General features: G+C 46.0%; 1 protein-coding gene across 5 annotated transcripts in view; it reads right to left on the bottom strand.

Moving 5' to 3' along the window:
* ZNF76 (zinc finger protein 76) overlaps positions 1 to 22,639 on the bottom strand; it is a 33,160-nt gene extending 10,521 nt beyond the window's left edge. For 3 of the 5 annotated variants that reach the window (XM_059400090.1, XM_059400092.1, XM_059400094.1), the window contains exon 1: positions 22,299 to 22,639. In XM_059400090.1, coding sequence (XP_059256073.1) covers positions 22,299 to 22,386 — 88 coding nt within the window. In that variant the 5' untranslated portion in view covers positions 22,387 to 22,639. Of the gene's footprint in view, positions 1 to 3,459; positions 3,629 to 22,298 lie in introns of all 5 variants that reach the window. The other 2 variants (XM_059400091.1, XM_059400093.1) reach the window with 1 other exon arrangement.
* Positions 22,640 to 23,037: the final 398 nt, after the last annotated feature.

Genomic DNA, 23,037 nt, shown 5'->3' with positions numbered 1-23,037 from the left:
ATTTTTCTAATTAAACGATGACTCACCTAAGACAACAAGAAGTATGAAACATAAAGACTCCAGAGTTCCTGAGATATTACTCTTCCTTTACCTCAGATCTTTACTGGGAAGCATTTTTCTTTTTAAAAATTTCATTTATTTATTTTTAGAGAAAGTGGAGGGTTGAGGGGTAAGCTTACAGGGAAGCACTTACAAGAGCAACAGGCTCTTTGGTTTAGAATTAGGATTAGACAGGGATGCCTGGGTGGCTGAGTCAGTTAATTGTCTGCCTTCCACTCAGGTTATGATCCCAGGGTCCTGGGATCGAGTCCCACATCAGGCTCCTTGTTCAGCAGGGAGCCTGCTTCTCCCTCGGCCTGCTGTTCCCCTTGCTTGTGCGCGCTCTCTCTCTGACAAATAATATAGGATTAGACAGGCCTCTCCTGATATCCAGTGAGTTTCCCAGGGAATGAGGGGGAAAGAAGCAAGAAAGGTAAGAAAGGAGAGGGAAGAGTTTGTGACAAGTGGTTTGCTTACTCCATTCTTCCCAAGTTTCAGGTTTAGTAATTTGAGCTCTGATGATGTGGGAAAAACACCAGGCAGCTGCTTCTGGCCTAACTCTGCTATCTCTCCCTCAGAAAAATCCCCATACTTGCCTCCATGCTGTCTTCTTGGATCAGTAACCCACAGTTTTACAACTTAGCTAAAGACCGGTGAGGCAGAGACAAAGGTAAGAAGGAGTTCTAAAGGCAGTTAGCAGAGGGCGTGGGACCCCGTCACCTCCACCCATTCGTGAGCCATGGGCTTCCCTGCATTTCATGCCTTCTCTGTCACGGCGAGGGCACCGCACTCGGGGTTCTGAGAGCAGGACCAGAGTTTCTGCTGGCACAGTCACTGCTGCTTCAAGGCACAAGACCAAAGGTTGAGAAGGGTTACTTGAGACAAGATTTCAACCTAGAATCCCCTCTCACAGCAGAGACGACAATGCGAAGGGCCAGGCGGGAAGGATGGCTGGCTGACATGGTCTTCATGTCCTGCGATGGAGAGGTAGCCATATGTTCCCGTGGGCCCCAGTGCATTTTGGTTCACAGGACACTCTCCCACTCTCAAAAATGTTGGCTTGAATAACACATTTTATGCTCACCCTGATGACCGATAAATCTGATAAACTTTTAGAGCCGCCGAAGCTGGCTCCAAAGAGAGAGGGCTGCTGACAAGGACAGTGCCCTGGCCACGAGCTTCAGAGGAGCTCACTGCAGGGGAGAGATGGCGTCTAGGACAGTGTGGTCCTGGTTCCCGAAGGCCGACTCCCCCCTCAGGAGTGTGAAATCAGTTGTGAGTCTGTGTGCACACACACTGTGGTGCCATGAAGCAGCCAGAAAACAGAGAGTAGAGAGAGAGAGAGAGAAACAGGGTGGGCGTGGGGGTGTGGGGATTCAGGGAGACCCACACATGAAAGGGAAAGACCTAGGAAAACTGGGTGGCTCTCTCAGGCCAAGCGTGGCCACTCGACCATTCATTCACACACGGTCATTTCCATGCTTCCATTCTTCTGTTTCAGCCTGCTGTGCCTGCCGCAGAGGGGCAAGACCCGTGATAGGGAGTCTGCAAAGAGTTTCAAGCTTCCAAAGTATTCTAGAGAAGTGCTGTTCTCAAGCGGATGGACGAAGCCAACCAGGCCCACATATCATGGACAGCTCTTGACAAAAAACCTTTCCAGGGACGCCTGGGTGGCTCAGTTGGTTGGACGACTGCCTTCGGCTCAGGTCATGATCCTGGAGTCCTGGGATCGAGTCCCACATTGGGCTCCCAGCTCCACGGGGACTCTGCTTCTCTCTCTGACCTTCTCCTCACTCATGATCTCTTTCACTGTCTCTCTCTCAAACAAATAAATACATAAATAAATCTTAAAAAAAAAAAAAACAAAAAAAAAACCTCCAGAAGGCAACCCTTCCCAACCCAACACTGTCTTAGGGAAAGAGTTTACTGAAGAGATTAAGGGGCCTCTCCGAGGTCATCTGCAAGCAGACAATTTAAAATAAAATCAACAGACAATTTCTCTTGGGAACTGACATACACTTGCACAATGTGCTGAAACGAAGGCGGGCAATGTTGCAATGACAGCACATTCAGGAGGACGGTGGTGCTCAGAGTCCGGAAAAGGCAAAATAAAGCGCAGGAGCGAGGCAATGTTGGCCCAGTGCTGTGCGAGGAGGACAGGCAGGCCATCTGGCATGCCTGAGAATGCTGGTGAGAAAGGAGGCTGTCAGAGCAGTGCGCGTCCCTGGCCCGAAGGCCCGTCCTTCAGTGACATTCAGTTCTCACTTTACAACACACCTTGATTTTAAGTTGCAGAGAGAATGGAATTTCAGGGGATTCCAAATTTCAGATAAACAGCCAATTCTTTTTCAGTACTTTGTGTTATTACTTTGTTACGTTTGTTTTATTTTTTAAGATTTCATTTATTTATGTGAGAGAGAAAGAGAGAGCGCTCACAAGCAGGGGCAGAGGGAAAGGGAGAAGCAAACTCCTCACTGAGCAGGAAGCCCGACATGGGGCTTGATCCCAGAAACCCTGGATCACAACCTGAGTCTAAGGCAGACACTTAACCAACTGAGTCACCCAGGTGCCCCATTATTTTACTAGTTTTAGTGCTTAATCTCATGTTTACACATATCTATCCCATGCAGTATTTGGGATATACTTGTACTAGAAAATTATTATCTATTATTATAAAATTATTATTATCTATCTGCAATTCAGTTTTTTTTTTTCAATTCAAATTTAAGTGTATACCCTTGTATTTTTATTCTGAGAACCTTACTAGGACCTAACGCATGATATCTACGCTTGGGTGTCCCCCTCTGTACATGGTTTAACTTACTTGAAAGTTTCTAGAGAGCACCCAGAAACTGGACAGGGAATTTATTTGAAAAGCAGGAAGTCATATAACCAACACGGTGTTCATTCATTTCCAGAAATATTTATGAACTACTTACCGCACATAAGAAATTATGCCTTTCAGGGGCACCTGGGTGGCTCAGTGGTTAAGCCGCTGCCTTCGGCTCAGGTCATGATCTCAGGGTCCTGGGATCGAGTCCCGCATCGGGCTCTCTGCTCGGCAGGGAGCCTGCTTCCTCCTCTCTCTCTCTGCCTGCCTCTCTACCTACTTGTGATTTCTCTCTGTCAAATAAATAAATAAAATCTTTAAAAAAAAAAAAAAAAAAAAAAAGAAATTATGCCTTTCAAAGGTCTTGGTTCTTCCAGCTGGGCTAGTCAGATTTTCTAGGCTGGCCTGCCTCAATGGCATTTTCTTTTAAAGAGTTCCCTTTTTGTCAGTGACCTCATGAAATTCTCCTGCTGAGTAAGTTGTGGCATGCAAGCAGGAGGGCACAGTCGTGGGGAGACTCTAAGAATGGGACATTCCTCTCCAGAGGCTGGAGGACAGTATGAGATTCTGGGGTACCTGGAAATACTCACCTTTGACAGCTTGCTGGACATAGGCTGTCGTCCCATCACTGAGGGTCACCGTTTGCAGCCCCAAGCTTTCCATGGCAAACTGCTACTCGTACACTCAGACATGAAGTTGGCTTCTGGCCAGCACCAAGAGCCACAGCTGAGGTCAGAGATTTCCCTCTGGGTCACAAGTCTGAGAAAATGGACAGTGTCACATTAGGAGCTGCACAGCTTCCTCCTGCTACAAGGATACATAAAGAAAGAGTGAACGAGGCCAGCTAAGAAGAAAGGAAGATGAATTCTTCAAAGTATAAAACTATGTTTGCTTTCGTGAAGAAGGTGCAAGATAGAAATATTAAAGAATTTCTAAAAGTTGAGCATACAACAGAAGCACGCCAGCCAAGATTCAATGATCAAAACCCACTTTTAAACTCACTCTCCTGGGGCACCTGGGTGGCTCAGTCCATTAAGCGCCTGCTCAGGTCATGATATCAGGGTTTTGGGATCAAGCCACAGGTCAGGCTCCCTGCTCAGTGGGGAGTCTGCTTCTCACTCTCCCTCTGCCCCTCCCCCTGCTTCTGCTTGCTCTCTCTGTTTATCTCAAATAAATAAGTAAAATCTTTAAACTAACTCTCTTTAGGAGGAAGCCCCATTAAAGGCAGGCTGCCAGTCCCAGTGCTGCTGGTTCTGGGGAGCATACATCACATCTCCACATTCTGACAGCTCTCCTACGCTCAGCTCAATCTAACCACTGGCCTTGTTGACCATCATCACTGAACATCCCACAGGCATCACAAACAGATCGAGCCCCAACAGACTCACAATGTGCTCCCTGGAACTGTTCCTCTTCCAGTATCCCCTATCCCTGGGCTGGCATTCCCAGCCACCCAGAATAGGTGGGGTTATCCTTGATTCCTCCTTCTCCCTCAAAAGTCTAGATACACCACACACAAAAATTAACACAAAAGGGATTAAACATTTGAATGTAAGACCTGAAACTATAGAACTTCTAGAAAAAAATAGGTGGCTCCCTGACATGGTCTTGGCCATAATTTTTTTGGAGTTGACACCAAAAACAAAGGAAACAAAAGCGAAAATAAACAAGTGGGACTACATCAAACCAAAAAAGTTCCTGTACAGCGAAGGAAACCACCAACAAAATGAAAAGGCAACCTACAGAAAGGGGGAAAATCACACATCTGATAAGGGGTTAATATCCAGGAGATATGAACAGCTCATACAACTTAATAGCAAAACCCCCAAACAGTTCAATTAAAAACCAGGCAGAGGATCTGATTTGACATTTTCCAAAGAAGACATCCAAATGGCCAACAGTTACATGAAAAGATGCTCGACATCCCTAATCGTGAGAGAAATGCAAATCAAAGCCACAATGAGACGCCACCTGTTAGAATGCCTATTATCAAAAAGACACAAAATAGCAAGTGTTGGGGAGGATGTGGACAAAAGGGAACCCTTGTGCACTGTTAGCGGGAATGGAAATTGGTGTAAATTGGAAAATGATATGGAGGTTCCTCAAAAACTTAAAAATAAAACTACCATTTGATCCAGCAGTTCCACTTCTGGGTATCTGTCCAAAGAAAATAAAAACACTGACTTGAAAAGACACACACATTCATCATTATTTACAATAGCCAAGGCCTGGAAACAACTCCAGTGTCCACGGATGGATGAATGGATAAAGAAACTGTAGTGCATATATACAACAGGATACTATTTAGTCACCAAAAAAGGGGGAATCTTGCCATCTGTGACAACATGGATGGACCTAGATGGTATCATGCTAAGTGATATAAGTCAAAGACAAATGCCATGTGATCTCACTCATGTAATATTAAAAAAAAAAAAAAATACCCAAACTCATAGGTACAGAGAACAGATTGGTGGTTGCCAGAGGCAGGGGTTAGGGATAGGCAAAATGGATCAAGAGAGTTAAAAGGTACAAACTTCCAGTTACAAAATAAGTAAGTCGTGGGGATGTAAAGTATAGCATGATAGCATGGGGACCATAGTTAGTAATACTGAACTGCATATCTGACTGTTGCTAGAATAAATCTTGAAAATTCCCAACTCAAGAAAACAATCTGTAATTACGTAAGGTGATGGATATTAACCAAACTAACTGTGGTGATCATTTTGGAATACACACAAATATTAAGTCATTATGTGGCATATCTAAAACTTAAATATAATGTTGTACATCAATTATACCTCAATTAAAAACAATTTTAAAAAGCTTAAGAAGTGGGACGCCTGGGTGGCTCAGTTGGTTAAGCAGCTGCCTTCGGCTCAGGTCATGATCCCAGCGTCCTGGGATCAAGTCCCACATCGGGCTACTTGCTCTGCAGGGAGCCTGCTTCTCCCTCTGACTCTGCCTTCCACTCTGTCTGCCTGTGCTCACTCTCACTCTCTCTCTCTCTTACAAATAAATAAATAAAATCTTAAAAAAAAAAAAAAAAAAAAGCTTAAGAAGTCTATGTACTTACTTCGGATGAATATCACCTCTCACATCTCAACTACTCTGAGAGCCTCCTAATTTATGTCCTCAAATAAACCCTTGCCTGTTTCCTAGGCATTTTGTAATATTGTGTCAGAGTGACAAAAAAAAAAAAAAAAGCACAGGGGCACCTAAGTGGCTCAGTGAGTTAAGCATCTGCCTTCAGCTCAGGTTGTGATCTCGAGGTCCTGGGATTAAGCCCCACGTCAGGTTCCCTGGTCAGCAGGGAATCTGCTTCTCCCTCTTCCCGCCCCCTCCCCTGCTCATGCTCTAATAAATACAATCTTTGGGGGGGGGGGAGTACAAACCTAAATTCACCACTTCCATGATCAGAACTCCTCAGCGCTACCTCTTCCTAGCACTCACACTCCTAGTCATCTCCTCCAGTACTCATCACTGTCCCTTTCACATCTGTTGCCCACACAGGACTTTAGGCTCCAGCCTGGTTTCTGGTTCACTGTGGGCGCTCTGCAAATCCTTGTGCAGTGACTCACCGGGTCCTTGTGTGCAAGGAGGGGGCTCCTGGGGCATCCTCCTGGCAGGACTTCCTTTGCATTCACCCTACTTGAGCCAGAGCCCACAGTTGCGAAGCCTTGTTCAAGGTTTAGCAGTTAAGATTCCCACTGCCGCCCAACCACAGAATTCCCCTGGACTTGGCATCTGGACTGCCTACTTGGTACTCACTATCTCCGGACTGATCTTCTCAGTCAGTGCTGCCCAAACTGTTTTCATGTCGGGGCAGCCAGAGAGAAGGATGTTTGTATGTGGCAGATGCTGCTGCTTAAAGCCAGGAGCAACCAGCTGGGGCTCTGGCAGCCCCAAGGGCTGAGCTGGTCAGTATCTTTACATAACTATAGCCCACTTTTGACACGCTGGCTGGGATGTTCTACTTTAGACTTAGCATCCCCGCTAGAATTATTCATTCATTCTGCCCATAAACATTTACTGAATGGCTACGCTACTAGGAGCAGTAATAGTGAACAGTGCTGTAAAGGAACAGTGTACTGGGTGTTTTATACATAACTCATTTAATCCTCACAAAGATCCAGTAATTAAATACTGTGATTATCCTCATTTTATATTTGAGGGAATTGAAGCCCGAGACACTAAGTAACTTGCTCAAGGTTGCACAGCTAGTAAGTGCAAGAGGAGGATTTTGAATCCAGGCCGTCTGGCTCCAGAGTATGTTCTTAAATACTTATTATTATTATTATTGTGCGGCCTAGTACATTTTTAGCTAAAGCCACCTGAAAACATTATTTTGGTGTGCAAGCTTATGCATTTTTCTGACAAGAAGGGAGTTTAAAGGGGCGCCTGGGTGGCTCAGTGGGTTAAGCCGCTGCCTTCGGCTCAGGTCATGATCTCGGGGTCCTGGGTTCAAGTCCCGCGTCGGGCTCTCTGCTCAGCAGGGAGTCTGCTTCTTTCTCTCTCTCTCTCTCTCTCTGCCTGCCTCTCTGTCTACTTGTGATCTCTCTGTCCAATAAATAAATAAATAAATCTTAAAAAAAAAAAAAAAAAAAAGAAGGGAGTTTAAAGATTGCATGAGTGTCTTACAGGGCTTAAAGGTAAAGGACCACTGCTCTAGATGGGAATTCTGGCAACTGACCCATCTTATCCTGTCTACTAGGATCCTGGCAGTGACCCCAACCTTGCTGAGAGCCCTGATAGCCCCAAGTTCTAGTCCTGGTCTCTCTTGGTCTGCTCCATGACTCTCAACTTTCAGAGTCTTAAGCAGGGAGAGAAATTCTTTTGGTAACCTGTTTCTGTTAACAGCACTGTCAGAGTAAGGACACACATGAGACCCAGGTCTGAAAACAAAGCCAATTATAGGTTGAAACGGGATTACAAAATGGCCCCAAATCTTTAGAGCTGGCTCCTGTAGCAACGGTTGGTTTAATTGAGCACATCTGTACTCTACTGGGATTTTATGAAGAAAATCCATGGCACGCTTACCAACACGGGTTCTGGAGTCAGACAGCCTGGCTCTATCCCTCTCTGAAGCTGTGTACCCTTGGGCAAGTCACTGAACCTCTTTGAGCTTCAGATGCCACTTGTAAAAAAAAAAAAAAAAGGGGGGGGGTGCTACTAACAGCACCTTCTCCAAAGGTTGCTGTAGGGTTAAATAAGGTCACATATGTCAGCATTTAGCAGTGCTGGCACATAAGAAGTACCCTAGAAAAACTGGCCCTGAGGAGGAGGGATGCGAGAGGAACGGAAAGGGAAGTGCTTTCGAAGTGACAGGCATTTCTAAAAAGTAGCTAAAGAGTGGCAATGCCGTCAACTAGAAGTCTGCAGAAATGGATTCGAATCTCAATTCTATCTCCTGCGACCACCTCCTGAGCCATAAGGTGAAGTGCTGCCCTGGAAGTCCCTAAAACCCTTCCCACTGCTCGTGCTAATTATATTTACCACACAGACAGCCCCGAAGAGTGCCAGCCACCGTTCAAAGTGCTTTACCTATATTAACTCTTTTAATTTTAAAAATAACCCTACGAAGAAATTAGATCCATTATTTCCACTTTACGGATGAGGTGACTGAAGCTTAGAGGCAGAGTCATTTATTCCAAGGTCCCACAGCCAGGGAAGGGCGGATGCCAGGATTCCAAGCCAGGCTGGCCGGCCCCGGCCCGTCCCTCTCAATACACAGTGCATTTCTTCCTTCTGCCAATCCAGGCTGACACAAAACACTTGACTACTAATGGTTTAACTTTGCTGTCATCCACTGTAACTGAAACCCAGTCCTCCTGGACCTGACCACAATGGAAAGAGGGAAGAGCTGGAAGCCACATTTCCCAAAATAAGGCTTCTTACACTCAAAGAAAACAAATCTCCACTCCCTTTACATGTCCTCATCTCCAGGCTAAATGTTCCATTTTCCTCCCTAAGCCCATAATATAAGCCTTTATAAGTGGTCCACTCTGGCTCTCCAGCCCTTCCTGATCTCTGGTGCTGCCTTCCACCAGAGACTGACCACAGGTGGGGAGAAGGCTGCTGTACGCGTGTCTGATGGCCATGTTCCTCCCTTTCCTTTGTGGAATGATGCTTTCCTCGGAATCCTTCTGTGCTGCTACTAAACTAGCAACAGAGATACTAGCAGAGCCAAAGAGAGGCCTGTCACTGCCTCAGGACAGCTGTGCCTGTGCATTTCCTGCCCGCACTTGACATTTCAGATTCATAAGTCCGGTGGCCTTCTGAGCAAGGACGGAGAGGGAGCAGGGGCAGCTGCTCTGTTTCTCCTTGTAGGCAAAAGATTCGTCAGCTCCCCAGTGACCTAGGCTGGGTGTAAGGGAGAGATAGACTGGGGATGGTGTGGGGGATGGGAGAGAAGAGCCACATGACAATGGGTAGGGATGAATAAGGAGTACTCTGGACTCTTCCAGAACTTGCAGCCAGCTTCTCTGTCTGTTGCATTTTAAAATGAACTTAACTTCCAAAAATAAATAAATAAATAAATAAATAAATAAATAAAATGAACTTAACTTATTGTTGGCTCTGTAGCAGGCAAGAGCCCTGTGGCTCCATAATACATGTATGTCTCCTAATGTAAAAATGTAAATTATCATTTATCGGGGAGAGAGAACATTTAGAAAAGCTTTTTGGATACTTTGGATCTTTAGGTCTTTCCATGAAACAAGATGTGCTTCAATTGTCTCCTCAAAGCAGAAAGATAAGGGCCATGAAAGACAGAAAATTAGATGGCAGCCATAAATTTGTGCTTCACTTTGGCATGGTTCAGATCTCATCTGACCCACACCAGAGCAAGGCGCCTTGACTACAGGCACCTGTTCACTCTTCTATCATTTTCTGCTAGTCTGAACTCCTCAGATATTTGGAATAAGGCTTTCTGTGTCCTGCTTCAGCCAGCCCAGAGGATAACTGTATGCAGAAGCGAAAAGAAAAGGGAGGGAGGAAGAAAGAAAGGAATAAAAAGAAAAATAAATCAAAACATTTGCTTGGAAAGAGAAGAATGTTCAGCTTTGGTGGGGGGGATAAGGCAAGGAAGACTTAACTTTCACTCAGAAAACTAGTCATTTGGAAATAAACAAAACTGCTCAGAGAGGACAAAGTGACATTAGGTTGGGAGAGACAGAGGCTGAGCAAGTCAAGTGGCAAACAAATGAGAGCCAGATTTGGAAGAGCTGTAGTAAAATGATTCAGTATTTGTTATTATAGAAACAAACCAATGCACACATAAAACCCCTACTGAAACAGGCTTGGTTCTGTGGGTTTCCAAACAGTAAAGAGAAAACAGGAAATTAGTAACAGAAACTTCCATTAACATAAGGTACATTTAAAACATCAGCTAAACATCTCTTTGCAAAAAAAGCACACTGATTTTAAAAGCCCAGATCACTTTTTAGCATGATTCCTATTTGGCTACTACAATTTTTAATTTTTATTTTATTTTTTTTAAAGAATTTATTTATTTATTTGACAGAGAGAAATCACAAGTAGGCAGAGAGGCAGGCAGAGAGAGGAGAGAAGCAGGCTCCCCACTGAGCAGAGAGCCCGATGTGGGGCTCGATCCCAGGACCCTGAGATCATGACCTGAGCCGAAGGCAGAGGCTTTAACCCACTGAGCCACCCAGGCGCCCCAAGCTACAATTTTTTAGATTTGAATTAGTCACAGAAAAGAGAATAATCAGGCAAAGTAGATTATTTTTAGTTCCATAAGGGCAATGAAAATGTAGACCCTTTTACTGAAGAACAGAATTCATTTAAACCAAAATAGGTAACTTAAAAACCTAATTTTTAGTCCTAAGTCTAGGGTGAGTTTTAACACCTTAGTTTATAAACCACCAAACATAGAATCATGGCTGAGTTTCAAACCCACCGTCAGTCCATGGAAAGAAAAATCTAGAATAAAGTCTTTTTGGAAAGGTGAACCTAAGGGTATGCTCTACTGCAATACACAAATTAATACAGAGATTATCAAGTTACATCTGACTTGTTTCTGGGGTCACTGCTGGCTTGGGAAGGGCTATTTTCTTTTTAAAGATGTTATTATTTCTTTGACAGAGAGAGGGAGAGTACACAGGCAGGCAGAGAGAGAGGGAGAAGCAGGCTCCCTGCCGAGCAGAAATCCCTGGACTCAAGACAGACGCTTAATTGACTGAGCCACCCAGGCACCCATGGAAGAAGTGCTATTTGAAAATGAAACATGCCATCAGCCATCAGGAGGGACTCGATCATCATGCTCATTTAGAAGCATCACATTACTTAAAAACATCACCTCGGGACTAAAAGGTTAAATTTATTCCATCAATTCATCAGAATGGAACAATATCCAAACCTCAGCTAGGAAGAAGAGACAGTTTTTGCTTTTGAAGCAAATGAAAAGTCAAAAGAAGAGTTAGGTTTAAAAAAAATCAATATTAAGAGAAAATATTAAAGAAAATATAAGACATGATATTAAAAACACATGCAACTTAAATGTACACTTAAAAATGGTTAAGACGGTCAATTTTATGTTACGTACATTTTGCCACAATAAAAAAAAATTGGGTGGAAAAAACCCCACACACACAGACACATACAAACTTCCAAGAACAGTATCAAATTCCCACTGGAATAAGATTAGAGTATGAAGGGGCGCCTGGGTGGCTCAGTGGGTTAAGCCACTGCCTTCGGCTCAGGGTCATGATCTCAGGGTCCTAGGATGAAGCCCCGCATCAGGCTCTCTGCTCAGCTGGAAGCCTGCCTCCCCCCCCTCTCTGCCTGCCTCTCTGTCTACTTGTGATCTCTCTCTCTGTCAAATAAATAAATAAAATAAAATAAAAAAGATTTGAGTATGAATTCATACAGGGAAAAACACTAATAGTAAATAAATAATACAAAAAAGGTGCTCTCTCAATAATTAAAGTATGAGAAAGAATAATTATGGTGGTATTATACTTATCCCATTACCATAAATCAAAGGAGAAGTATTAACATCCAACAGACAATGAGATAGCCCAAATCCAAAACAGTGATAACACTAAATGCTGGCAAGGATGTGGAGGAACAGGAACTTTCATTCATTACTGGTGGGGATGCAAAATGGTACTGCAAGGCAGTTTGGCAGGTCCCTACAAAATCAAACAGTCTTACCAAATGATCCAGCGTTCCTACTTTTAAATGGGTTGAAAACTTACACCCACAGAAAACCTGCACATGGATGTCTATAGCAGTTTATTCATCATTGCCAAAAGCTGGAAGCAACGGAGATGTCCTTGAATAAACAAACTGGGGTACACCCAGACAATGGAATATTTTCCAGTGATAAAAAAGAAATGGGCTATTAAGTCACGAAAAGATGTAGAGGAAACTTACATGCATTTTAGTGGAAGAAGCCATCTGAAAAGGCTACATACAGTATGGTTCCAACTATATGACTTCGGGAAAAGGCAAAACTAGAGAGACACGAATAAGATCAGTGGTTGCCATGGGGTATGGGGAGTGGGAGAGGAGGGATGTGCAGATGGAGTACAGGGCATTTTTAGGTCAGTGGAGCAGTTCTGTAACGGTGGACATATACCTGACATCATGTATTTGTCAAATCCCATAGGATAGACAGCACAAAGAGTGAACCATAACGTAAACTATGAACTTTGGTTACTAATAATACATCAATATTAGTTCATCAATTGTAGCAAATATACCACACCAATGTAAGATGTTATTGATAGGGAAAACCCGGAACTGGGGCATAAAGAAGGGTAAATTAGAACTCTCTGTATATTCTTTTCTTTTTTTTGAGAGAGAGCATGAGCGAGGAGAAGGTCAGAGAGAGAAGCTGACTCCCCATGGAGCTGGGAGCCCGATGCGGGACTCGATCCTGGAACTCCAGGATCATGACCTGAGCCGAAGGCAGTCGTCCAACCAACTGAGCCACCCAGGCGTCCCTTTCTTTTCTTTTTTTAAAAAAGATTTTGTTTATTTATTTATCAGTCAGTCAGAGAGAGAAAGAAAGAGTGCACAAACGGGGAACAGCAGGCAGAGGGAGAAGCAGGGTCTTTGCTGAGCAAGGAGGCTGACGTGGGACTTCATCCCAGGACCCCGGGATCATGACCTGAGCTGAAGGCAGATGCTTAACCAACTGAGCCACCCAGGCGCCTATCTCTCTCTCTCTCTCTCTTTTTTTAAAGATTTTACTTGAGAAAAAATGAGCCAGAGCACAAGCTGGGGGAGGGGCAGAGAGAGAGGAAGAGGGAGAAACAAACTGTCCACCCAGCAGGGAGCCCAAAGCAGAGTTTGATCCCAGGATCCCAGAATCATGACCAAATCATTTAACCTGAGCCACCCAGGCGCCCCAGGAACTCTCTGCATTTCCTATTCAATTTTTCTAGAAGCCTACAAGTGCTCTAAGAAATAAAGTCTGTTAATCAAAAAAAAAAAATCCAACCATCAATGTTAGTGAAGCCAGGAGGCAGGCACAAATGGGCCTTGCAGACGGCACTAGAGACTGCTCCAAGCTTTCCAGAGGACAGACATGAATGCTTAATCCCACCGGGGAAGGCTCAGGATCTGAGATCTAAGAACCTTGTCTTCATAATTCATTCTACAAAAAGAATACACAGAAAACAGAGCTACTTGCACAGGGTGCTTGTTTAAGCCTTTCGGACAAGAACCATGAAGCCCATCTGGATGGATGAATGGAGGAAAGTGAACAAACGAACATTAAATGAAACGAGACATAAGGTTCAACACTCATCCAGTTTCAACTTGCGGACACCTTAACTCCAAGTGAGGTTAAGAGCGAGAGAGTCCAAAAAGAGAAGAGCAGGTGCGCTAAACGGAAGAGGTATAACCTTTAAAAAGATAAAGTTGCTGAAATGAAAAGAAACCAGCATGGAGCCAAGAGGTACTTCTCCAGTGGACACTAAATGCATTTGCCTGGTTATCAGCTCCTCCCTCTTGGGGTCTCCCTTTATTCCCCCCCGCAGCTCCCCCATCACTAGCTGCATCTCGTCCCTGCCAAGTCCTGCAGAAAAAGACATCTATTTCTCCTTTAATTCACGCTAGTCTAAGGACAGAGGTAGAGAACTCCTTCCTCTAGGATTTTCCTTTCTTCTAACTACCAGAGGTTTAGCGGTTATCTTTTCATACACGGTATTCTTCAAACTGGGCTGTGTTTGGCTTTGCATGTCTTGTGGAATAAAATGTCAAAGTGGAACACCATTCAGTATGCTATGCCGATCTGTAGGTGATCTGTATATATTTTTAAAGATTTTATTTATTTATTTGACAGAAAGCGAGAGAGCACAAGCAGGAGAGCAGCAGAGGGAGAGGGAGAAAATGAGGCAGGCTTCCCACTGAGCAGGGAGCCCAGTGCAGGGCTCGATCCCAGGACCCTAGGATCATGACCGGAGCCAAAGGCAGATGCTTAACCAACTGAGCCACCCAGGCACCCTGGTGATCTGTTTCTTTTTAACTCAGAGCAATGTCTATGAGACTGTGGGGAAATACACAGAGTCTTCCATTGCTGGGGGAGTATAGAGTGGTATGAGCTCTAATGAGGGCAATTTAGCAGTATGGATCAAAAGTATAAATGTACCTACCATCTGATCTAGCAATTTCATGTCTAATCTGCAGGAAGACATACATATGTGGAAAATGGTATGGGTCTAAGGTGAGTCATGGCACCCCTGTACGTAGTAATAGCAAAAACATTAAAAGCAGCATAAGGGTCTGTCAGTATGGAACTTCTATACAATGCAAACATAGGTAAATGAGGAAGGTCCTCACATACTGACATGCAAAGATCTCTAAAACATATTACAGAAAAAAATGGGAAGGTATAAAACAGTGCCTTCTGTAGGAAGTCTGTGGCAAGATGGTGGAGAAATGACTGTTTAAGGTTGCCCGCAGCAGGGTAACTGAGTGACGGGGGAATAGCAATGCAAGGCTGACTTTTCACTGAACTCGGGCCTCGGGAATGTATCATCTATGTTAAAGAAACAAATACAAATACATGAATAAAAGAAGAAAGTCTGAGAGCATTCCTTGCACTCCTTTTGTTGGCTAGGGCAATATCTGATTCTCCAATCATGAGGCATGGCTAGTCCAATGCTGACAGCATGGATTTGAGGTTATAGTTTTATAGCAAAACCACATCTGAAAACTGAGCTTGACAATTCGTGGACAATATGGAAAGGTGATCAAGCTGAGCAGGAGGCAACAGCAAACCTGCTGGGACCTGAGAACTTGCTGGCTCTAGGTCACAAAGGTGGAGGGGGAGGTCTGGCTGAGTGATGGCCAAGCAGAGGCTGCCTTTCTCCCTCCCTGTTTCTGTGGCCTCAGACAGGACTTACTAGGTTGAAGGGATGATATTCTCAGACAGAGAGAACTCAGATCACAGGGACACCCTCCACATCTAAGCCTCAGGTCAGTTCTACAATCTCACAGAGTCCCCATTTCCTAGGTTCTTATAGTAACTGCATGGGTGTCAAGCTTCACCAACTATCCCAAGGCAGTGGGGACATCAATAAATGCAGTGAGAAACAGTACAAAGCTAGCAAGTTGTATCTGGGCTTTTCAGAAATGAACCATTTATTGAGGGCAAGCTGGGGGTGAACAGAAGTGCTCAAACTTCCAGCTGGGGCCAGTCTACTATGCTGTGAGCTTTGACTATCACATCCAACAAACCAGATCTTTTTGATTCTGAGCTCTAAGTGAGGAGCCTCAAGAGGCTGCATGCTTCGTACCAGCAAAACAGGGATAACTGCAAAGGATCCGTGAGACCCTTACGTCCACACCCATTTCTCGACCCTGACTGGGAGCTGCCAGGGCAAGAGGCAGCTGAGGTTTTGTCAGTAGCTTAAGGCTGCCGGTTAAAGACAATGGCTTTAGTTGAACTTGGATTTCACCTCAGTGGTTTTGTTTCACTCACCAGGACAAAATTTCCCCATTACATTAAATGTAAGATGCTGATTACATATCCACTCTAAACAAATTTTGTGGGTGACCTGTCAACAAAGATGGGCTGTATCCTGTACTCTTATTGAGATGGTCAGAGAAGCCTCCTTACAATATAAACACTGAGATCTAAATGACACAAGGATAAACACGGCACAGCGACTGTTTCCAGATGCAGTGAGGGAGTCACTCTGACACAGTATGTGACTGAAATACTGTATTTAATTATTGAGTATTAAGCATTAATACTTAAATGCAGTATTTAAGTATTGAGTCCTTAAATGGGATTCTGCTGGGGGTGGGGGGGAATAACACACTCCTACATTCTGTTAGACTGCTTACAACTTACATTGCGGGAGAGCACGCGTTTTGGTATAATCAGCACCTAACAAAAAATGTGTCCCCAGACACAAAATGAATAATACCATTAGATCACATAGCTAACCGAGCTCTTTAGCTCAAATCTAAATCCTCAATCAGCTCTGTGAGGAGCTTAACTGTGAGGAGCTCTAATGACAACTCCTGAGGCCAGATTTGAAACCATCTACTACAGAATGAGTAGCTCCTGAAGATCCTAGCAGAGGAGTAAATGCTGAGTGAAAGAACAAAGGAGGGAAGAAATGGAGTCCTACCACCCTAGCTCTTAGCTGGGAGGACCACGTTTCCTCACTTGGGATAGCATCTTGCCTCATCTCTGACATCCACGTTGGCTTTTCTCCCAGACCCAAGTCAAGCACAGGCTTTCCCTCGCCAACGTCACACCAGACCACCAGACTCTGGCCTGTTTCCTTATCACTCAGCAGCAAAGCTGCACCGAGAAGCTAGCCTGTGGTGTTCCACGAGGGCTGAATGCATCTTCTCTGTCTGTACCCTCTGTGTCCAGCACTCACTGCGTGTTACTTAAGTGAAGGAAGGAATCTTAACACCAACACTGCTACCTGGTGTAGGGGTCAGCAGTTTTCAAAATGCTCTCAGATATACAGATACATTATCTTGTTGACTCTGAGCACTAATCCATTGCCTCTCACAGTGGGTGTGGGCTGAGAAAAGGGCTGTTTCCAGTCCAACGCAGTCCTTTTGCAGATGAAGATCTGGAGGCCAGAGCTACGGGACGGAGTTCCAAAGGATCACCCAACTGGCTGGCGGCACAGCCGGGCCTCTCATCTGAACTGCCAGTGTTCTTCCACTGTACTGCCCTGTCTCTTGCGCAGGAACAGCGTTCTTTCAGCTCTCAGGTGAGCAGAAATTTACGCATGTCTCATAGACTTGTCTATCCCGCTGCTTACGCAACATCTCTGTGTCCCTAAACACCTGAAACTTGACACATTTGCAAGTGAACTCCTTATCCATCCTTTCTCACACCCTGCCCCTCCTCCAGGCCCCCTTTCAGTAAATGGTAACTCCATCCTTCAGTCGCTCAGGCCAAATATGAAGGAACCAGTCTCGACTTCTCTATTTTTCACATGCCATATCCAATCCATCAGCGGATCCTGCTAGCTCCTCTTTCAAAATAGAACAAGAATCCAACCACTTCTCACTCTTCCACTGGTTTAACTTTGGGTCCAAGCCATCAGCAACCCTTGCCTGGACTCTTACAATAGCCTCCTAAGCAGCTTCCCTCCTTCTACTCTTTCCTTCTACAGGTTATTCTCACCAAAGCAGCCAATATGATCCTGAATGTCAGATCATGTCACTTACTTATTTAGAGCCCTCCAATGGCTCCTCTCATGCTGCACAATGAACTCCTGACATGACCTGCCACCAAACCACTCCCACCCCTGCATCTCTTGCTCTGTTGCCCCTGTCTTACCCTACTGCAGCCAGACTGGCTGGCATCTTCGTGTTCCTCAAAGATAGAATATATGAGGCAGACTCCTCCTCTGGGGCCTTTGCATTTGCTGTTCCCTCTAACTGGAATATATTTCCCCCAGATATATGCTTGACTTACCGCTTAACTTCTTACAGGTTTTCTACTCCAATGTTACCTTTTCAATGAGAACTTCCTTAACCAGCCTATTTAAAATTTAACACCCTGACTCCTGGTACTCTCTCCCTTCTCTACGTAATTTTCCCAACATAGATTTTACTTTTTATTTGTTTAGTGTATGTCTCACCCCCATGGTGAGCTCCTTAAGTTCTGGAACTTTGTCTAATTCACTGCTCTATCCCTGGGTACTAGTAGATAGCCAACAAACATTTGTGGAAGGAATGAATGAATGAGGGAACGAATGAACACTCACCACTTTAAGATCTCCCAGTAATCTGAAGGCCGTAAGCCAGAAGGGGTAGACCCTAGCTGAGCTCTGGTCTCTCCTTCACCTTCCACCCTCCACATGGCCTTACCTTCTCAGGTTCTGGGCAATGGGTGCTTGCTGCCACCATGTTCCAATTTCTGGGTTACTGGAACAAAATTCTGCTGGGTGCTAATTTTTGTATTTAGCATCCTGCTATCTCACCAACACAAGAGGTCAGGGATAGGTTAGACTAAATATACTACTTAACCTAGATAATAGTACTGACTCAGTAACATTTGTGTTGAGGTGTTTTCCAAGGAACATTGCTAAGTTTGCACTTGTTCATCTACCTTTTTTTTTTTTTTTTAACTTCTATTATGGATTTCAAACACATGCAAAACTAGAAAGAATAGTGTAATGCATCCCATGAACCTATTACCCAACTTCTACAACTGCCAACATGTTGCCAATCTGATTTCCCCTAGTCCCTGCTCGTCTTTGCAACCCCCAGTAAATATCTCACCTGGCTATTTTCTTGAGAACTGGTCTGTATATAACAGACCCTGGCCTTGTTACCATTGTGTCCCAGCAACAAGGGCAACCAATCCCTCTAGTCTTACCAGATATACAGTGAAAATGAGCACTCACGCCCATTCCCCCAGCCGACCAATGACTGAAAAAGGAAGGTCTAAATTCCAGACTGTTTTTAAATCAAGGGACTTGCCCATTACTTGTCTGCAGCGTTCTGGGGATAGGGGGTTGTTGTGGCTACAAAAAGAACACAGATGTGAACTGTTTTTGTTTGTACCTGATACAGAATTTCTGAGTGAGTTCATTCAACTCAGTATTTACAGTCTGCCTCATAATATAAGGGACCAGATTAAGATGCCAGAAGATAAAGAAACCCCAGCCTCTCTTCTCAAGGAGATTGTCGTGGGGCTGGGGAATGGGTGAGAAGTACACAAATAACTAAAATCCATGGCAGAATATGCTCTGTGCCCTAAGACAGATTAAGCAAGCCCAAGGCAAAATCTTTCAAAAATCAATTTGTAGCTACCAGGGTTTACCTCTTCCTTACTCTGAGGTCTGTCCTGTGCTATTATTTATTGCTAACAACAAGAACATTACTGGACACCCGGGAATTTGGTGACCTACAGAATAGACTTTGGGATGCAGATCTTTAATCTCACATTTTGCTATTCACCATTCAGTGTTCCGATGGGGGGGAATGGAAAGTCCTCCCAGAGTCTGGAAAACAATGGGGCTAATTCAATGCTGGCAGAAGCTAACACCCAAAGCATTCGACCCTGAGGGCATATACACCAAGCAGCTTCAGAAAAGAAGAGGATCCTGGGAGTGTGACAAGGAGACCAGGCTAGATCAATTCAGAAGGAATTCCAAGATCTCTCTCCTTGCTACCTAAAGGATGGTGATCTTGGTGATCTATGGTCAGAAGTTCCCAGAGAAGAGTGTAGTTCCTCGGACAAACCATTGAGGCCAATGAGGTTTGGCCCAGCAGTGCTGTGTATAAAGGTAGGAGAACTGAGTGGCAGGGTCATTCATTGGAGCTCTGTACTTACGTGCACAGAAGAGTGGGAAAAAGGACAGAGTTGGGATGAGAGGGGCATTTATTTGCATCATAATTGATGTTACCAAAATTGGTGAGGTGAGAATGGCCAGGAGAAAAGTAAGAGGAAGAAGGGCTGGAAAAGGCACTATGAGAAGGGGCAGGGATGCAGGGATGCAGGGAGAGGAAAAATGGGGAAGATAATTTGGTTTGAAAAGGTGCTCACTGATGACAAGGAGGAGGATGCCACAAGATCTGGGAATGTGGGAGGCAGGATCCTTTAGGATACTGTGCAGAACATGAAGAGGAGGGATCTTAGAATGGGAGGGTGTACAGGTATGAAAGATGGGCTCACATTGGGATGGAAGGGGCTCATTTCATTGAAGCTGGGGGAAGGGAGTCACTACATAAAGGGCTAATTAGATGAAGGTTCTAGGTAAAGAACTTGGCTGAGGATTGTAGAAGGGAGGCAGCTAGATCACCGAGAAGAGACTGAAAATAGGAAATCATATGAGGAAAGACTACTGGGCCAGAGGGTTTAGAGTATCTGAACTCGTGGCAAGGAAGGGACTTAGCAGGATTAAGTGGGTTTGGGGTAAAGTGCCAGTGAGGTAGCAGCCCCCTTAGGGTAAGTGAGATCATGGAATGAAGGCTGTGAGAGGATATGTGGACAAAAATGAAGAGAGGTATTAAGGTGCGGGGGTCTCAGGGCACGTGGGGTGGAAAGTCACCAACACTGGGTTGAGGAATTCACTAAGCCATGGGGCAAAGGGTAACAGAAACCCTGCGCATCATGGAATGAGCTGATGTTGTGCTTAGGAATCATTAGAAAATAAGGAACAAGGGGCTCAAGATGACCTGGAAAACTGCAGGTTTAGGGCAAGAGGTAGTGGAGCAAGTGGGTTTTGAAGACTGTGGGCTCAAATACTTGCTCTGCTATGTATCTGTTTTAGGTTATTTATTTATTTGAAGCCAAACCAAACCTACAGAAATGCAAAATGATGGCAGATATAGTAATAACCATCTCTTGGAGTTGTTCAAAGGTAAATTTAATTTATACATATAAAGCGTGGCACACAGTAAGTGCTTAGCCAATCATAATTAAAGAGGGACGAGATAAATCATCAAAGGAAGAGGCCGCAGCAAAGAGGATGGGTATTCCAAGAGCTCAGGGGTAGAAAAGCAATGTAACGCATGGGCCCTGTCTTGTCTGTTGAATCCCTAGTACCCAGGACAGAGTAAGACCCATAGAGGTTCCTCAGTTTGTATTTAAGGGTTCCCATGGGCCAGGCATGGTGCCAAATGCACCATCTCAGGCAAGATTATTACCCTCCCTTAGCAGAGGTGGGGGCTGAGAGTTCAGACAGGCCTAAATGGTATGCCTGCAGTGCCACAGCTGAAGAGCCAGAGTGAGACCAGAACTAGGTCTCTTATCACATCAATGCCCCTAGCTGAAGCACTCTGCTATCCTGTTAACTGATAGGGCCTGGTCAAGGGAAAAAGGTACAGGCTATTAAGGGTGTAGGGGGTCATGGGAGTGAGGGAATATGGTTCATGAAGCAAGTGGACCCTGAGGTGAGGTGACTAGAGTAAACTTCTAGCGAGGGTATAAAAATGATTGTAAACAACAAGTATTATTTTGACTGAGAACTGCAGAATTTCACAGTTGGAAGGAAACTCCTGAGATCACTTAACCCAGCCTTATCACACACAACACAGATGACAAGCTGAGGCCCAGTGAGGAAGGGACCTGTCCCAGGTTTCCAAAACACCATGGTGGCAGAGCTGGGACTTGAGTCTGGAATCACACACTCGATCCAGAACTCTTTGATGCCTCCAACTAGGGCTACTACTTCATATTCATCCTATATCTTCCTGGGCACCAGCGTGGTGCTAGGGGACTTCTAAGTCATGTGCTGATTGACACTGAGGAGCTGAGGGTGCGGAGAGGGATGTCGGGGAGGGTGATTTTAGGATGAAGGAGGGAGCATGGAATGAAGATCATGAGGTTACAGGGCAAAGAAGGGATTATTAGATGTTGAGGGTTATGTAGATGACTCGGTGGTAAACTATTGAAGTAGGGCTTAAAGAGTTACCAGGAAAGGTTTGAAGGGAGTCGCCAAGTTTGTGGGCGAACACAGATAGAACAGTGGGAGTTACCGGACCAATGGGGTCACTGAGAAGGTTGGAGGGTCACCTAGGAGAGGAGTGGGGGTCTCGGGTCTTGAGTCACTGGACTAGAGCTGAGGGAGTCACTGGGTCAGTGGGTCCCTGGGCAGAGCTGGGGAAATTCCTGGGTTGGCAGAGTCAATGAATAAGAATTGAGGATTACCTGTAGAGGTTTTAGGGTCAGTGGGTGGGGTGTAGGGTCACAGAGCTGGAGGCGGGCGTGGGGTTTGGGAGCCGGGGTGGGGTTTAGAAGTCATGGGGGAGGAGTCCCGGGGCGGAAAGAAGGGGCAGGGAAGGGGGCAGGGAAGGGGGCCGGGGCCCCGGGTGGGGGAGGGGTCAGGTCGCCGTCTAGCCGCCCGGACGCTGGGCTAGGGCCAGAGGAGGGTGGGCACGCCGGGCTCGGGACCTTCCCGGGGCCCTGCGCCCGCCCGCCCTCCCACCTGGGCACTGTGGACCCACTTTTCCCGCAGCCACCAACCTGACAGCCCCCGAGGGCGACTCCGCCGACAGACCGCCATGCACCGGGCCCCGCCACCAGCGCCGGCCCCGCAACCCGCCTGCGCCATAGCCCGCCCGCCCGCGCGCAGCTTGCCTCGCGCGATATCCAGGTTCCAGGGCCGCCGCACTTTCCTCTCCTCGCGGCGCGCCTCTACCGGGCCCCGGAACCCGTATAGAAAATACAGGGCACGCTCCACCCCGCACCCCCCGTAGCCGCGGCAGCAGTCCTACTTATCCAGGTTCCCGGGCCCCTGGAGCCCAGGCGGCCGGGCCCTGAACCGTGCCCCTCGGAGCCTCGGAGCCCCGCCCCCCCGGCCGGGTGACGTACGGCCTGCGAAGGCCGAGCGCCCAGGGAGGGCGTGATGACGTCACGACGCCCCGGTCAGGGCCTGGGCGCGGTTGGCGAGCCGGGTCGTCGCTATGGCAATGTGGAGCTGCCACCTGTCCCTCCGAGGGATTCGGTCCACCTGAGGCCTGAGGCGGCGACGGCCGGGAGGAGCCCGAGGCCTCGAGGGCTCCGCGCTGTCCTATGGGCTGCCTGCGGGCGAGAAGGGCGCTTCAGGAACCGAGAAGGACAGGAGAGTTGGGTTGTGAGAGAAACCGTTCCCGCGGGTTCCACTGCCCGCACTGGGGCTGCGGACCTTCTCCTTGGGGTTCAGAGCCCGGGGCTTCCTCCTGCTCCTAACCGCCCGGGAGAGCTTTTCTGTGCGCAGCCCCCC

Source organism: Mustela nigripes, chromosome 5 (assembly GCF_022355385.1).
Source record: "Mustela nigripes isolate SB6536 chromosome 5, MUSNIG.SB6536, whole genome shotgun sequence".
Classification (NCBI taxonomy): domain Eukaryota; kingdom Metazoa; phylum Chordata; class Mammalia; order Carnivora; family Mustelidae; genus Mustela; species Mustela nigripes.
The sequence above is the reverse complement of the archived record's forward strand: the minus strand, read 5'-3'. Positions and strand labels throughout refer to the sequence as shown.